Consider the following 18,397-nt stretch of genomic DNA (forward strand, 5'->3'; position numbering starts at 1 on the left):
CAAATCCCCAAATTTAATCCAAAAAATCCTACTTCTAGTACTCAATAAGAAGCCATAAATATATGTGATGGCCTGAGGAAACTAAATAGAACAGTGTGCAAAAATATTTTCACATATTTTAGGTCAAATATTAAAGGTTTGATTTGGGGGGCAAATGCATTTGAGGACAACTCATACACAGATTTCAGTGGCACGTGAAAAACCCTGTAGTCTGTAAACATTTGGATCTTGAGTTTTATTGAAAATACTCCCAGGAAGGGAATTTTATAACTGAAGACAGAAGTCTTCCCTAGAATCAAATTCCGTATTTGCATGCAAGAATATTCATATCAAAATGACCTACCTTTACAACTTAAAAAAAAACATAAATACAACATTGGAAAAGATGCACATTGGATAAATTTGGTTGCAGACTTTTTATGAACACAATGTAGCAATTCATCAAATAAATCACTCATGAATTATTTACTTGTCACTATTTCCAGCTATAAAGTCCATTAAACTTGAAATAGTTATACAAAGGAGACAATAGAAATCCATTGCTTGACTTATTTAAAACTAGATTTCAGGAAAGCTCAGATCAAGTGTAGACTGTATGCCTTGGATAAGCATATAGACCTTTGACAACTAGCTCCAAGAATTTTGCCAATGCTGTTCCTTCCACTGGGTGTAGATGTATGTCACTTTTAAAGAAAATTAGTTGTGAAATAAAAAATGAGAATAGCATTTTGATAACGTTGAATACTCCATTTCTACACTCACAGAATACAAGGTTTCTATTTTCCTTTCCCAGTGATTTCTCAGTTAATTTAATTTATATAAAATAGTGTCTATAATATATCAAATGTAAGATATTTAAAAGGGGGCAATAAACATTTTAATTTTTGTTTAAACATGTTTTGATTGAATTGATGCATACATATACATTTTTGTGTCTGGGAAATTTTACCCTTCCTGGTTTTGTTCCATTCTGAAATAAAAGAATTTTCAAAATCATGAAACTCGTCCCAAAACAAATTAATTCATTTCCTGTATAGCTAGGCCATATCACTTTTCTGTCCCATTTTCTGCAGATCCTACCTAAGTTTGCTCATCCTCACTCCATGCAGTCAAGGCTCATGACCTAACTCTTTTATGAATTTCCACACATAATCAATTTTCTACAAGCGTTCCCAGAGCAGAGCTTTGGTGGTCCATGCCCCTTGTGAGTCACAGTATGTTCTAGCAATGAGCGTCATTATTTTCCACTGAGTCTGGTTGGTCCAACAACACTTGGGAAATACCCTTTAATGTCTTTAACCTAGAATAAAGACTCTTGGAACTTCAGCCTTCTGTCTGCAAATAACCTCCTCAAAATCTGTCTGACTAGAGACAAAGAACGGACAGAAATTCACTGTAAGCATCCAGTGAATAATGAAACACATCAGAAGGCAAGGATAAATGGCCCTACAAAGTTTCCTCACTACTGTAACCCTGCTGCAGAGACTGTGAGGGGCAGAGCCATCGCATAGCAATGCAGCAGCTCTGAGCTCCTCCTGACTAGTGCTATCCTTGTTCCATCTCGCTAGGATATGCTTTTCATGCTGTCCCTCTATGCAGCATAGAAACTCATTCATTAAAGTGCTTTATTCTTGGACAAATCCTTTGAAATTCAAGAGCTATTTCAGGCCATTTTTTGTGATGAACAGGGATGTGCAATGAAATAATATTTTCATTAAGAACAGAAGAAGAAAATTTGTAATTGAAAAGGTTACAAATGTAATGAATGCACCACATTCTTGAGTCCATTACTTTTATATAACCCCACTAATGGCAATAAGGTTGTATAGGTATAATTGTGGACAATATACTGCCCATTTTTTTAAACTAGTAAAATATGTATAATTACTGATAACAACATGGTACCTGTTTTAAAACTATTTATATAATATTTGCACAATATATTAGAAGTAACGATTTACCTATGGAATATGCCTTTACATATCTGTCTTTTTGCTGGTGTAATTATCCCAAGTTCTATTTTTCCTTTGGTTTCCATGAACTTCATTTCAATAGAAGACTATGTGTTTTAAAATGTTACTACTAAAATCCAATCAAGAAAACATGATAGTCCTCCAAAAATATTTTGTTTCCATGTTCTACAGGTGTTTTGATCCAGTTTGTTTTACTGTCCATTTTCCAATACAACTTTAAAGATCTATAATAGTACTTTTGCTCTGTCCTCAATGTGGTTCTCAGTAAGGCTGTGTGAAATGGCACCATTCTGTTTCGATTTGAGTTTTGAGGTTTCAATGGTGTCACGGGGGCACTCCGGTGCCCTGTTCCTAGGAAGAAATTAGGGCAGCCCAGGTGTCGGTTGCTGGGGCAACTGCAGTAGGTCACCTGACCAGAAGGGGGCAGGGCCTGGCATTTATAAGCAGCCCAGGCCGAAGCCTAGCTGGTAGTTCTCTTCTGGCAGCCAGAGGAGCAAGAGCTCTGCAGTGGAGTCGGGCTGAGTCGAGCAGACCAACAGAATGAGTAGCAGCATCATGTTGCAGGGGTAGAGAGAACCCTCCCTGGGAGGCTTGGCAGGAGAGACTGGTGGGACTGGGTTGTACGTTATAGCCGGTAGGCTTATTGTTCTGTTACAGCCAACTGGCTTATGGTTCTGTGGTGTTATTTGTGTAAAGACCGGAGGACCGGGAGAGGCTGTAGGGGACGGAGGAGTCCTCAATAGGAGCTCCCCAGTGGAGTGGGGGGTTCCTGGGTGCCCTGGGGGGGCACAGCGATTGGTGCCGGAGCTGGCACTGCGGATGAGCGTCGGAGAGAGGTGCGATGTTGTGGGGTGTCGTGACCCTGGCCCCGTGGTGGGGGCGGTATTCTGCCCAGCGCCGCGTAGGCCCCAGAGAGGGTGAGGGGCGCGAGAAGCGCCGCGTAGGCCCCAGAGAGGGTGAGGGGCATGGTTAGAAGCCGGAGAGGGCTGAGCATGCGGTTAGAAGCCGGAGAGGGCTGAGCACCATGTCCAAGGGGACAATAAGGCATCCTCCATTATAAAACTATATGACACCAAGACATGGCGGGTGAGATAGAGGGTGCTGAATGGCCTACTTGGCACGGCAGGGGGCGCTAGGGAGATCACGGCCGCTCCTAGGTCCCTGCGCCGTGACAGATGGAGCAGCATTTTGTTTCGAATTTTATTTTGATTTGAAACAGCTGTTCCATTTGCTTCATCAAAACAGGCCATTTTGAAGCTTTTTCAAGGTTTTGCCCATTAGCTATAATGGGGAAGCTCAAAACAGCCTCTCATCTGGCAGGTAGATCAGGGCTGTAGGCCCCTGATGTACCTGCTAGATGAAGGAGGGAAGCCAGTGCTGCTGCCTGGGACTGGGGAAGGGAGTTCCCATCCCTTGGCTTAGATCGGATTGTCTCAGTTCCCTTCCCCTGCACTGTGACCAGCTTTCTGCAGCCGGGTGGTGGGAGACGGGGAGAGCCAGGGCTGCTGGCTGCTTTGAAACTGGAAATGTTTAGAAACTTTCAAAACATTTTGACTAGAATTGTTTTGTTTTGAGGCTGTTTCAAAGTCCTTCATTTTGATTCGATTTCACTGTTTCAAGCTCACAATGAGTCAAAACAGTGTCGAATCAAAACAGCTGGGAAAATTTTGCACAGCCCTAGTTCTCAGGCCCCTTCTTCATGTTACGTGTATTATGCAATTACCTAGTTAACCGTGCCATTAATTTAGACTGGCTATATATGCAAATGAGCTATGGTGCCTTAAAAAGGTCCAACCAGCTATGAAGTTACTGATGGAAAATGTGTAATAACGTCATAGCTGGTTTCTATCTAGCTTTAATTTGCACATCTAGCCTATGCTCCCATGGCTGGGACACTAGAGCTGCTGTGATCTCAGGGGTGCCTAACACACCCCTATGACTGGGAGACTGCAACTGCTGCAATCTCCCAACCACGGAGGCACCCCACAGCTGCCAGAGCTGAGAGTCCTGCAGCTGATGGGATGCTCAGCCTCACATGTGAGGTGCAACTGAGGCTGACAGTCCTGTCTGCTGTAGGACTCTCAGCTCCAGCAGCCATGGGGTGCAACCAGGGCTAAGAGTCCTGTCAGCTGCAAGTCCTGCAGCTGTGGGAGCTTGCTATTTGCTGATGCAGGGGAAGCCTGGCCTGGTGATCCCCCTGTATCAGGAATAAGGCATGATCTCATCAGGTGCTGGGTCCCACAATCACATCCACTGCGATGTACATGTGGCATGGCAGGAGGTGCTGTTGTGTGGATCACATGTTAGATCCCATTGCACCTTTAACTGCATGTGTAGAAAAACCCTTGAAGTTAGATTCAAACACTTGTAAGAAAAGGAGCTTCCTGTCCTGGAAAACATGTCCTGCCATCAGTGCACTTTAAATATCAGTTTCAGCATAGGTACATTGAAGTGGTATCATTGTCAGTGTTCTGAAGTGAGAGAAGTGCTAACCAGGATAGCTTCCAAGAGGCAGTCAGTCACTTTCAAAATGTCTCTCTCATTTTACAAAATAAGTGAATCCTTATATACATAGGGAGTTTCCTTGTGAGACAATGCTTAAATGGTTCACTAATAAAAACAAAGGGCCAAGAGGTGGAAAAGTGTAAGCTAGGTAAGGTACATGGCTGTTCTAATTTATACCTAGATGCTTAGGGCGTGTGTAGACTAAACGGGAGGCCCTAAATTGAAGTGGAGGATTTTAAAAAACACCACTTCAATTTAGGGCTGATTAAACCCCATGTCATGTACTAACTCCGCTGACCTACCTGCCTCTCCGGCAGGGAGGGGAGGGCGAGCTGCTAGCAAGTGGAGAACTCCCTGGGCTGTGGGAGGGGCTGAAGCTTCCCTCCGTGGCAGTGGTCTTCCCCAGGCTGCACCTGCCTGCAGGCACTGGGATCAGGTGGTCCTGGGGGGTACCATAGCCATGAAGGGAAGCACTGGGTCCCCGTGCAGCTCAGGCAGGCAGGCAGGCTCTGGGGGAGGGGAGGGGAGGGGGGAGATCAGGCTTACTGCTTTTCTTGGGTAAAGCTGCTTTCCCAGGCTGCTGCCAGGCTGAGTGCAGGGCTTCCTGCAGAGCCGTGCAGCTGTACAGAGCCCAGTACTTCACTCTGCAGCTGTAGAGGCAGCAAGCTAAAACTCCTCAAAGGAGTTTTAGTTTGCTGAGCCCAAAGTCATTTAAGGTGCATTATGCTACTGAATTAACTACAGCGGCAGGAATTAAAGCACAATACGCTGCCAATGTGTGCAAACACCAACACCAGTAAAGCAGTGCAGAAGCATTTAGCCTGCTTTAAAATGTTGTGCACACGACTCTCGTTCCATCTGCGCACAGCCATAGAGTCTCGGGGCACCTATACACATGCTGGATGCCTGCTCTGATGTGTGCTAGTTTCAGAGTAGACTCAATTAATCAAGTCAGCTGGAGTGTGCTAGTTAGTATCTAGCAGCCTTGGCATCACTTGTATTCAGCATCCCAAAGCTTCAAAAGGGCAACAAGACCACTTTAACTAAAGCTTGTTAAATGAACTTTAGTTAAAGCAGCCCCACTGGCATTTTCAAGCATAAGACACGGAATATATGAAGAGCTGCTTTAATTACAGTCTCTCCACTCCCCTCCCCCTCAGCGCTGGAGCATGTGTAAAGACACCCTCAGAGGCCACACCGGTAAGTATGGATCACCAGATCATAATGAAGCCCCAGAGGTGACCCACCTTCCCTTAATCACTTGCTGTATAGACAAGTCTGTAAGGTTGATGTGGGAATTGCTACACTACTCAAGAATGTCTCTTTGATAGAGACAATTCTCAAGAGAGAAGCCAAGTTGAAACAGCACAAACCAGCCAGAGATGGATTCAGGTTGTGGTGAATGGGAGCAGGTGCATGAGCAGAGTTGAATAAAGGAAAAATTGAAATCTTAACATTTAGAAGAGACAGGGAGACAGATTCAGAAAACCAAAGGATAGGGAGAAAAGAATATGAAGAGTGAGAAAAACTAAATAAGAAGTATGAAAGAGAACTAAGGACTTATCAACTGGATAATGAAATAGGACTATGATAAATAATATTGCCTTAATTTTGGAATACACAAAGACTGCTTCTATTAGTTGTAGTGGTAGATCATTTTTCTGTACAAATACCTTATTTAAAGTTCAGTCATGGCACTAGCATAAGAGAAGTGAACAGCAAACTTTGTGAAAAGAAGGTATTTAATTTGTATCTGCATACCTGATTAAGCATGAGGTACAGACAGAAGACTTCTTTTCATGGGAATACACAGGGAATATACATTAGTGGGACAGTGGTTGGGAGAAAAAGGATGGAAGCAAAATCCTACTACTAAAAATATTAATTTAAAGAAGGAAGAGAAAAGCAGCCCAGTAACAAGTACAATACATCTATGTAAGGCAGGCACCCAAAATAGTTACAAAGTATGACTAAAGATAAAATATTTTAGATTGGATTGATATCTACTAAAGAGATTGCAAAAGGTTTCTTCTCAGAGTTCCTTAATAGTTTTCTTTTATTAAAATAAATTTAAGGTACACAAACAACTAAAGATAACTGAGTCTCGTTACAGGAAGGTAGAAACACAGTTATTCACCAGGTCACAGAAAATAGGGCAACTAATCTAGACTGTCACTCATTCTCTGATGGGATTATTAAGACCTGACAGAAAAGACTGGAAACTAGTCCTGGAAAGTGCTCAAGATATTCAATTCCTATTAAAATTCTACTGTGTACATTTGCCACGTTGCAGGATTGAGCCAGTGGTATATCCAAAAAATAAAGGGGTAATGGAGGCACATTGGTAACTGTCTTAAACTGATATGCCAAGTTTCTTGGAGAAAGGATGTGGATGTCTCTTTGTTATGTGGTTGTATAGTAACTAACACAATGGGACCCTGATCTCTGACTGAGGCCTGACAAAAACAGTGCATAACAGTAGTCGGATAGGTGAAATGGAGTTAGATGACATACCCAAGTTTGAACTGGATTGCCCACAAAGGCATATGGTATATGTTTGCAAAGGCATAGCTCTGACCACTGATGCAGAAAGGAACAAAAAACACCTATGACAGTTAAGCAGTATGAAAAATAAGGATACTAGCAACAAAATTAGAGTGAATGGATCCTTTCAATTTAAATCCCCTCCCCCACTTCCTTATTTTTTCCCTGTACATACTTCTCCCAAGTGCCCCTAGGTAGGCTGACTAATGCTTACACTGTGGGCCAGCTGAATTTTGGAAACTACTGTAGATGTCCCAGACCAGCATGTAATTTCCACTCATTACAAACGGGACGTTCTCCACTCTTGTCTATTTCAATACTTTTTTTCAGGTCATCTCCTTAAACTAATAAATCAAACGTAGCCTCTGTTCCATATAAACTTCCATATAACCCTTGGTACAAGAGTTTAAGATGTACTGTGTTTCCTTCTTAAACTTACAATCATCTAAGACAATCAGATGCTTTAACTGTCAGCTCCTCAGGTCTGAATAATTACTAAACAACGTACTTTATACCCTCAGAGGTGAATGTATCTCCTCTCCTCCAGACATCTATTGAACAATTAGGTATAGTAATCTTCTTCTGCTGGGGGCTCTTCTCTTTTGAAATACCAATTTAGATTCAAGGTTGCAGAAACTGATTTTGTGTCTAGGTCATTCATTCTTTTTTCTAACTTTCATGCAAGCTGGTTTCTAGATACAGAACTATTTTTACCTAGTCTTATTTTAAAAGTTTATTCTAACTAGGAAGCTTCTCTCTTTCTGTTTCCTTTCTTTAGCTAACTTAAGGGCCAGGTACAAACATTAAACTTTTACCTGTGTAAGTGATCAGAAACTGGTCTAAACCTGTAACAGAACAGAAGTTCAGCACACATAGATTGGTTTAAGAACAGCAGAACCAGGTCTAAGATTTCCCACCCATCCCCTCAACCAAAGGGCAAATGTTCTGTTCGCTGCCAATATAAACTATTACAGAAAGCCAGGTAACTTAAATCGATTCTGCCTTGAGCTTTTTGAATGTCTTTACCTAGCCCCAGTGTGTTATTATCATTCTAGGCATTGACCATTGTAATCACATGGAGGAAGACACATAATAGCTATTCTGCTCCATCAGTGAAATAGATTAAAACAGGTAAAGCACTCTAAGGTGCTAAATTCAATAATGCTGAGCTATACTAGTCAAAAGTATTGTTAGTGATATTCATTTTATTATAAAAGCTAAAGCTGGCCTTGCAGAGTTGTCTCCGCCTAATCTGATGAGAAGTTAGTAATCTTTGGTTGCAAGTCGTCGAGGTAATTAAATCTATGCCCAAAAATGTCTGTCATATCTAGGAGATTGGGAAGCTTCTATAAACATTTCATTCCCAGGCAAAATAGTTCAGTAGGATTTTTGGCAAGAGGGTTGACTATAGGGAACAAGAATTCTCTTCCGACTGGATTCACTGCATCAGAGGACTTTCTATGGGTTTGTCTGCACACAAAGTTGGACTAGGTTAACAAGAAAAGTGTTTTTAAAGAAATTTGGCTAGAAGCCCATGTGGCAGTCTTAAAACAGTATATTCTTGATTAGTTTGTCTATTACATTTAGATAGGTTTAAGATAAAATAAACCACTCTAAATACCAACTAAAGAGTGTCTAAAGCAGAATGCTGTGCTCATTTCATAAGGTCAGAGTAAAAAACAATGTAAGTTAAACCAGTCTGACTTTTATAACTAAACAAAGCTTAAGAGTCATTTATTGCCAAAAGGAAATTTAGGTGGCCGAGACTATTCTGAGTATATTTCATTATCCATCATGTACTCCTACCTTACCACTTGCCAGCCAAACTGACAAGGGAAGGATTTTTACAAGATTTTCAGGGGATTGTGACACAAAAAATACCCCAGTCCTGGCTTTTCATTTCATGCTTCACCTCTGAGACATGAAGTTCCTGAGGCTACTAACAAAAGTAAAATTTCTAAATAAGTTATGACACAGAATGGGCATAGAGAAAATATACAGCCATTTCAAACTGACAGGAAGCCAGACATCCAAAGATACTGACTGTGATATGGAGAATACAGCTATAACTTTTCTTCTCAAAGCAGGCCATTTTGGGGCACTGAGATGCATGTATATGCAATAAGATGATTAAAGCCACCCAGTGCTCTACTTTGGGATCCTTCTCAAGCCCTGCAACCTCCAGATCATGGTTGTTCCAAGCAGTGAGGTCACAGTGTAAAAATGTAGTTATACTGAACTATTACTGCTCTTAATCTTTTTTTATATCAGACATCACTAAAACAAAGAGAAAGAGAGAAAGAGAAAGAGAAAAGAGAAAAATTTCCTACTTTCTACTTCATGAAGCAAACCTTTACAAGTCCAACAGCCTACTCCCTCCTGAAACCTCCTGCTTTGGGAGCCAAGGATTTGCAATACAGAAAGTTTATGTGCCAAGATGGAGCAAGATGGAGAGAAACTGAAAGCAAGGAAGGCCTATCACTAAATGATAGAAGAAATAGTTCTATAACAACAACAGTGTATTACACTGAGAAAGAAACAAACATTTTGAAAGTATCTTATTTAGTTTAATTTAATGACATATTGCACTATTCCTTGCAACTAACATTTACCATCAATATTTTTACAATAGGTTTTGAATATGACATAATAAAAAAGAATTGAGATACACTTTGGGAGAACTGGATGGAATAAAGGGAGCCCGAGTCCAACATTTGTTAGTCAGACAAAGCTCCATCAGAGCTCTTAGAGGGTTGCAAGATTTAAGTCTTATGAACAAAATGGCAAATTCTTCTATTTGAAAGATGCACTTTTACAGATTGGTTTCTAGTCTGCTTGAATGTGAAAGCGGTTACAAAGAAATACTGAAGTTGGTGTATTTTGCTACATTAAAAAAACTTCCATGGTTTTAAATTTTTATTATTTCTTTTTTTAGGGGAGCTTACCTTTTTTAAATGCTTACTAAACATCTTATCAAACTACATTACAATTAGGAGAAGTTGAAACATCATTTGATAAGATGTTATTTGTCTTAGTGTGATTACTACATATCAAACTACACTTTTTAAAAAAGGCAGGGTTTCTTCTCAAGGAATTTGTAATCTGAGTCAAATAAATATAGAACATAAAGAGAAGCTTAGGGATAGGAGAGATGGCATTAAAATGAATAAATATGTTCTTTGGGTTTTTAAAAGGACATATCATTTCCTTTAATACAAGGGAGTCACTGCTCAGGGTCAGGGTAAAACTGAAGCATTCTGAAATTTTAGCCGTTGTAATTAGCTGTTTATATTACAGTATCATCATGAATCCCCAATTAGGACAGATCACCATTTTGCCATACAAACATTCTATAAAATTTCAACCTGTGCCTTTGGGAGATTATACAAAAACAAGGGCAGGATGTAACAGGTGAGTGTAAAACTCAATAGAGGGGAGAAGTCATGGATAAGAACATGGTGACTGTAGACTAGCTACCTAAATGGACTGCACAATATTTTTCTTTTAATAAGTGATCATTTTTTTTAACAAGCCTCCTGTCTCGTCATTATCTTTATGGAGTATGGAGTCATTATGGAGTTTACTGGGTATGTGTAACAGTAGCTGTTAATTCTGAGAGGTGAACTGAAAGACAAGGTAGTAATTTTGCAAACTCATTAAAGAAAGTCGTATCAGGTTATAGGGAGCAACACCACAAAAAAAACCACAAAAAACCACAAGGCAGTAATTGGAGAAGCAGACAGGCCACTGATGGAATGACTCTCTCACAAACTCATAATCTAATTATTGTAATACCAAGCAATAGCCTGGAATATTTCAAATGCCACTGTCATTTACAAAATGGAGTTTCATACTTGAAGAAAAAGATATATTGAAAACATAAAGCTAACTTGTCAAAGTAGGCTAAGAGAATTATATGAGATGATAGAAGTATCCTAACTTAAGTGGATTAGGGAAGATTTTGTATCTTAGATACTGATCCAAAATGGGTGTGTTTTATTATTTATTGTTATGTGGTCCCAGATCACTGAATATCAACAAAGGATATTACAACTACTGCCTCTTATATTTCATCTCTATATTTGTGTAATTGTTTTCTTATCTGTTATGTGTAATACACACACAAGTTAGGGATCATCTCTTGGACACTCCAGAGATCTCTGTAGAGCACAGTAGGCGTACATAAGCAAGCATATTCTTCCCTTTTACAGATGAAGTTACTCTTTACAAAGTACACATTTCCAAGATTATACTGTAAATAAATGTCAAGCAGCCAAGGCCAGGTCCCTTACCACAAAGAATTGCCAGACAAATCATTCTACTTTTTGTTAACAAAGCTCTCCTCTCTTTAATATAAGTCATAATTTACATTTAAATAGCACATAAGGTTCTGATCTTAAAGTGCTTTATAAAAGTCATTAAACAATCATAATTAACTTCTCCTTAAGGCTAATTTCAGTTGCTCCAGTAAAGATATTTTATTGATTTTAATACTTGTAAAGGGAAATAGACCTTTATTTATACAACAAATTTAACAATGTAATTTTGCAAGTAGGAAAGAGAGTGTACTTTTAGAAGAGTATTTTAGCCTCTTTTATTTTCTTATACAATGTGTAGAAAACTGAAATTCTTGTTGAGTACACACATTTTAATGCTTATTTTCTTAACTTGTATTAAAACTTAATGCTGTCTGTAAATCTAGTTTAATTGTGTTTCAGATGGTAACAACCTCTCAAGTGGCTCTTCTTCAGGTAAATCTCTATATAAAATTCTTTTACTCATGGTTTTTTTCTTTGATTGCAAACTCTTATTAAGTTTTATATTATCTTCCAAGAGGGCAAGTCAGCACTTAACAAACCGTCTGAATTTTCATTTCTGTAGCCGTGTCTACACAAGTTGCTTGCACAACCAGGTACTAAATGACTGCACAGTAACCAGTGTTACTGCACACTAGGTTGCCTAGTGATCCTTATTGCATAGTAGCTCATTACTACTGCACAGCAGCATCACATCATGGTTCGTGCCTGGCAACACTACTATGCAGTAGTAACATCCTACTGCACAGTAAGTGTGTAGATGCGGCCAGTAAGAACTACGGGTATTTTCACACGTGTAAGTGCCACAGCACTGGGCACTTTGAAAAGTACCCAGTGCTGTGACACATACAGTTCTATAAGTGGCAAAATGTGTGACAGCACTGAGAAAATGGCAGCAGCATGCTTCTGAACTAAAACACATTGAAGGTGCTTTAGTTCAAAAGCATACCACTGCCATTTTCTGTGCACTGATGTGCATTTCACCATTTATACAACTGCACGCAATGCTGCACAGTGCACATCAGCTCGCATGTGGAGCAGACTCGATTAACTGAGTCTGCTCTGAAGCAAAGGATCTCTGGTGCATCATGGTGCCAAAATGTATGTGTATAAATGGCCTATTGGTCTAACACTTAAACTACTAAAGCTGAGTTCAAGCTGATACAAAAGAGAATGTAAACATTTTTCAGCTCATTTGCCTGGATATGAAAACATAGAAATTATCTACCAAAGGATGAAATAAACCATGTGGCGGACATCTGTACAGATATATGAATTAGCTTCTGAAACGTAGCTTAATAAAGAAGCCAGCTTCAGACCTTCACTTCCTGGCTGCATAGACAGAAACAATGCAGCATAAAGTCTGACGATCTAGGTAATGGTAATGCAGACTGGAGATGACAAATAGCATCAATTCTCTCTCTCAAATTTCAAAACTATTATTACAATAAAAAGTGTTTGCTCAATAATTCTGAGTACTTAACATTAATTGTGATGTTTGACATTTTGTTTCATTGAATAGCAATTTATAAATGAATGTTTTCATTTTTAACTTAATTTCTGGCAATGAAAGAATACGGAGAAAAGCAATATTTTCCCTTGGGAATAAAAGATACATTCTTTTTCACTGAGCTATTTAAATGGCATGTGGGGGTCATGGAGATAAAGCTGACACATGACACAAGTGGAGTTTTTAAAGGTATGGCTTACTTACCTATTTTTAGGTGATTCCAGGGAAGGCAGATGCTATGGCAATAGCTTTTGTTTTAATCGTTGCATACAGCACATTTAAACTTCTGCTGCTCCTTTAGCCAACTACTCACTACTTAGGACTCCCTGAAAAGAAATTGTTTCCTCTGGGTTATGAGTCCCATTTGATCCACAGAATAAAAACCCCTTTAGCAGTAGTTATGCTTGAGGAATTTGATGGGGATTTCTTGATTTTGGTTAGATTTGTGGTTTGATTGAGTTTGTATTGATTCAACCTCACAAAATTTCTAGGGCAACTCACATGCATTTCTGATCGCCTGCATCCTGGAATGAGCTCCTGACAATCAGTAGAAAATCCTTCATTAAGGAATTCTTCCTCTGCTCCTAATGCCCTTTGGGGGAAACCTGAGAACAGCTTCATTGCTGAATGAATCTATGGGCTGGAGGATCGGTGGTCAGAGATGCTTGTCAGGCAACTGTTAGCCATTTGTTATTTTCATCATCCCTTTTTGACATACCAGAAATAGGAAACAGATGTAGAGCCTCTGGACCTCTCTAGGAAATGGAGAATTTAGCTTTATCCATTCTTCTGTGTTCTTGCAACCACAAAAGAATTAGTGTTATTTAACTGAAAGCTGGTGACCAAATCTTACTTTAGGGAATCTGGCCATAGGAAGTGGTTTATAACCGTGACCAAACACAAGTTAATGGCTGCAGGCATCATCAAAAATGGCTGATCTGGTGAAAATCTGAAGTCTTATTGCATGAGGGGATTTCAAAACAAAGCATCTTCTGTAACTTCTGTCTGCACTGCCTGCCAGCCTCAAGCTGTTATCAGAGTGGGAGTGGGGAAAGAGAGCAGAGAGAGTTAGGCCTGGGGGGCTTTCAGTCCTGGCTGGAGGGTGTAGCAGGTGTATTGGAGCCCCCTCCCCTCCAAGGTGCAGAGGCTTCAATTCACCCAACCCACTCTCCAGTATTGGTCAGAGAAACCCCTAGAACGAGCTTCCATTCCTCCATTCCCCCCTTCCCATTCTGAAAACTTTGCAGCCTCACAGGGAGGAAGGGCTGTTGCTGGGGAAACTGGCTGTAGGTTGTAGCCAGCAGCTAGATTCCCATCCACCACAACAAACCAACAGTGAACTTCTGTTTGTTCCAGGGGATTGTTGTAACTTTGAATACTTCCTGCAAAGCATTCTCAGTTACAGCGGGGAGCTGCACTTCTGTCTAAATCCTTAGACAGGGTACTAGTTATTACAAAGTCTTGGAATCCTATCTATACCTCACTTATAAACAGTCAATTAATGTGGATGTGTAGGAGCCAGTCAGGCTGTATTCTTTACTCTTACTACAGTCCCAAATGTTATGATTAATCAGCCACATACTCTGATCCACCTACACCAGGGTTACCATACGTCCGGGTTTTCCCAGGCATGTCTACTTTTTTGACCCTCTGATCTCTGTCCAGGCATTTTTTTAAAAACTGATCAAATGTCTGAGATTTTGGTCAGCTGAGCTGTGTGTGTGTAGGAGGGAGGAGGTGGGGGGTGCCTAAAGACACTGGGAGAAGAAGCTGCCCAGGTGCTTCTGTTGCAGCTGGGAACTGGGTGGCCAGCTGGCAGCAGACGGGATGTCTGCAGGATCCTCGCACCTACCAATTCCAGTTTAGCTTCTCTGCCACAGCAGAGAAGGTACCCCAGGGTCCTAGCACCTGCCTTTTTCACTTGCAGCAGCATCTGATCACCCTGGGGTGTGGGATTGCAACTTGTGGAGGGGAATGGGTTGTAGGCAGCAGCCAACTGAGGGAAAAAGGTTGCAGGGGGGAGAGGGGCAGCCAGGAGATGGAGGGAACAGAGGACTGACCTGCAAGTGAGGGACACGGAGACTGTGGGTCTAGAATGTGGGGCAAGGAGCTGTGGGGCAGTAGTGAAGAGCACCATCAGGGATGGGGGGGGGCTGTGGGTTGGGAGTGAGAGGCACCAGCATGGACCAGGGGGGCAGGATACTGTGGGTTGGGAGTGGGGGGCACTGGTAGGGCCAGGGGTCCCCAGGTTAGGAGTGACAGGCAGCAGCAGAGCTGGAGGGGCTTCGGCTTGGGAGCAAGGGGCAATGGAATATGCAGGGCCTGGGCACTGACATATCAGTACCCCTCACAGTCATATACCCCCCCCCACTCCCTCCCCACCGCACATGCATGTGGCAGATGTCCTCTTTTTTGGAACTGGAAATATGGTAACTGTAACTTGCATTAGTTTATCATGTATGATATCACACTACTATGACCTGATAGAAAGAAGATATTATGCTTGTTGCATACCAGAACCCATCTAGTTCCTTGGAGTTATCCATCTAGGAATTCTGAAAAGGTAAATCCAGAAGAATGAGAAAGACTAGAATGACATACCACATTAGGCTTGCTCAAATAGTCAAAAAGAAGCTCACAGGTGTTTTCTGAGCTGCCAGAAATCATCTTCATAGGTCTCTAAACTAGAGAGACCAAAATAAATGAAAGGAGCAAAGCTGCCACACAAATGGCCTAAGGCACTTTTCTAACTCTATTACAATGAAGATGTCATCAACATAAATAAGCATTTTTATCCCTAGAGAATTTAAGGGATGTATAGTTTAAGCAATTACTATGTTAAAAAATGTTCAGATAATTCACAGGCCAGATGCCAATTTCTTCTATTGACACAGAACTCTCATGAAATATTGGCTCAGAAGTTTCTTGTCACCTAGGTGCATGAAGTTACCTAGGAAACCTTTAGTCAGATCTGTTTTTTGCTGTAGTGTTTCATTTTCAAACAAAAATGTACTTACCTGAAACTATCTATGAGAAGTAGAACAAAAGTTTTAACTGGAGCAACCTGAAAAATGCTCATTGCAATAGTTTTTTTACTGGAATAAAACTTTTTTAAAAAACTGTTTTTTACAAAATTTTACACATTGAGAAAAATATCATTTAAAAACTAAAGGGTATTTTTCATTAATAAAACAGTGTGCCATTTCAACATTTTAGCCTGAAAAAAAGAAAAGTAGTAATTATTCATTGCAAAATTGTTTTTGTTTCAAAATGTTTTTCAGTTTATATAAAAAAATCATAATAAAGGAGCTGAAATTGAAGTTGAATTTTCAAATGTATGAAAGCAAAGTAATACTGTTAATCTTGACTTTTTTTTTTCAGAATGTTGTTTCATAAAATTTGAGTTTTTGGCTTTTAGTTGTCATGGAAACCAAAAATTAAACTTTCCTTTTTTTCAGGAGCTAGAAAATCCTTATTCCAAGTAGCTTTAGTCATAAGTTGATATACAACCTTTAATTTAAAACATGACACTAACCTCATCATTTTCATAACACAAAAATAAAACATTTCGATGCACTTTACATATTGCCATTCAGCACTTCTCTTAATGCCTGAGACTGGTGGCCTACTGTAGTTTCTAATGTAGAGCCAAGGAGAGTTTTGTCTCTAAGGTTATTTGACTTCTTAAACAGAAATAGAATTAAAACACATTTTCAATGACTCTGTGACTATAGAAGAAGCCATCTTGAAATGGCTGAAAGGATTTAAATATCATAGATTCAAAAGATGTAAACCTATTTTCACTGGAGGGAGCAATGGATCTCTCCCAAAATGTGTTTGGACATGGAAGATCATTTAGGAGGCCTTTTAATATGGCTCATTGTCAGAAAAGCGACTGGATACAGTTAGGCAGAAAGCAGTGCTCCACAGTAGCACAGATAGCTTGTTGGGCAAGGGGTAAGTGCTGCAAACCATAAGGACACTCTCCTCGAGTAGGTGACTGTAGGCACATCTATACATGCCCCCATGGCACAGTTGTTACTGCGCTGTCATTTAGTATTTCCTAAACGTAGTTCCTAAAGTACTGCCCTTTTAGGAAGTACTTTAGTTCATTTAGTACTTCCTAAAGTAATGTCCCTTTAGGAAGTACTAAATGACGATGCAGTAACTGCAGTTCCACTGTCCTGGAGGCACATGGTTATTTTTAGCAGCTACTTCACCATAGCAATGCACTATAGCGAGGGATCTCGTCACTATGGCAACATAGCAGTGGCATCACTGTTTGTGCCCTCCGATGTTACGTGTTCATAGCACATCACTACAGTGACATAGTATCTCATGTAGATGCACCCTGTAGGTTCCATGAAAAAATCAGGCATTTTATAATTCATATAGAACATGTTTTAGGTTTGAGCTCCAGCTTTTCGCATCAGATGCCACGAAAAGGGTAAAATAGAAAACTCAGCATGGAAAATAATGTGCCTTTATTTCCAATAAATATATATTTGAAGGGAAATATCCAGAATTCTTATGAAACAGACTATAGGCAAGCACTTCATTTGCCCTTTGTGACTACTCTAGAGACTCACAGGGTACGTCTACACATGCAATTAAGTTGAAGCAATAAATTCCAGAGCAGTTTGAGCTAGAGTAAATTACTCCCAGGCAGTTTGAGCCAGGGCAAAGGAGTTAATGCCAGGGCCACTAAGCCCTGGGGTATGGGTAGTGTTGGCAAGCAGTGGTGGGGCTGGCTAGGGCAGGGGTTGTCAACCAGGGGTAAGTGTACCCCTGGGGGTACTTGGAAAGGGGTTAGGGGGTATGTGTGGGTGGGTGGGGATGGAGCACCAGCATGCTGCCACCTCCCAGGAACAGGGCTGCAGGGGGGGGAGGGAGCACGGGCAGTGACTCCCCTCTGTGGTCCACACAGGTGCCACCTGGCCGGCTGGATGCAAGGTGGAGGGGAGCTCACACATGGCAGTGGTGGCCACCATCTACCACCCCACACCACGACATGCAAGCCCTTCCCCAGCCCCCTGTTCTGTGTCCAGCTGCCACTACCCCACCGGCTCTGTGTCTGGCCGCCACCCTCCCCCCTCCAGCTCCTCCAGAAGTGTACCTTAAAAATGTTTGAAAACTCCTGAGCTAGGGCACAAAGATGCTGAAAGTACAGAGCCACGTGGCAGGAGTCAGATGTAATTTATACCCACAGCAGCATCTACATGTGCATTTAATCATAGTAAATTACCCCAATGTACACTGTTCCTGACAGTACTATCTTAGCACAGCATTATTTAGTTTACTGTGGCCTAATATCATCTCATGGTGATGCTTTACTCCACAGCTAATTAGTCTACTCCACAGATAAGTGCATGCATAGGTGTGGCCACAGTATACTAGATACCCTTTTCCTCTTCTGCTTAGCATCTCCATATTACTGATCTGAGCCTGGGGGAAAAACATGCCCCATGCTGCTTCTCCTCACATATTCCATTTAGGTTGAGATTACACATTACAATTAACACATGCTGACTCTAAGGAATGTTAGATTG

At 40.8% G+C, this 18,397-nt stretch overlaps 1 protein-coding gene across 1 annotated transcript in view; it reads left to right on the forward strand.

Moving 5' to 3' along the window:
* The window catches only part of KCNH7 (potassium voltage-gated channel subfamily H member 7), a 394,806-nt gene that overhangs the window by 227,125 nt on the left and 149,284 nt on the right, over positions 1–18,397 (forward strand). The window contains exon 4 of the mRNA XM_090045605.1: positions 11,741–11,773. Within this exon, the coding sequence (XP_089901731.1) occupies positions 11,741–11,773 (33 nt within the window). The remainder of the gene's footprint in view (positions 1–11,740; positions 11,774–18,397) is intronic.

Source organism: Crocodylus siamensis, chromosome 4 (genome assembly GCF_052110815.1).
Source record: "Crocodylus siamensis isolate JL-2025a chromosome 4, ASM5211081v1, whole genome shotgun sequence".
Lineage (NCBI taxonomy): Eukaryota > Metazoa > Chordata > Crocodylia > Crocodylidae > Crocodylus > Crocodylus siamensis.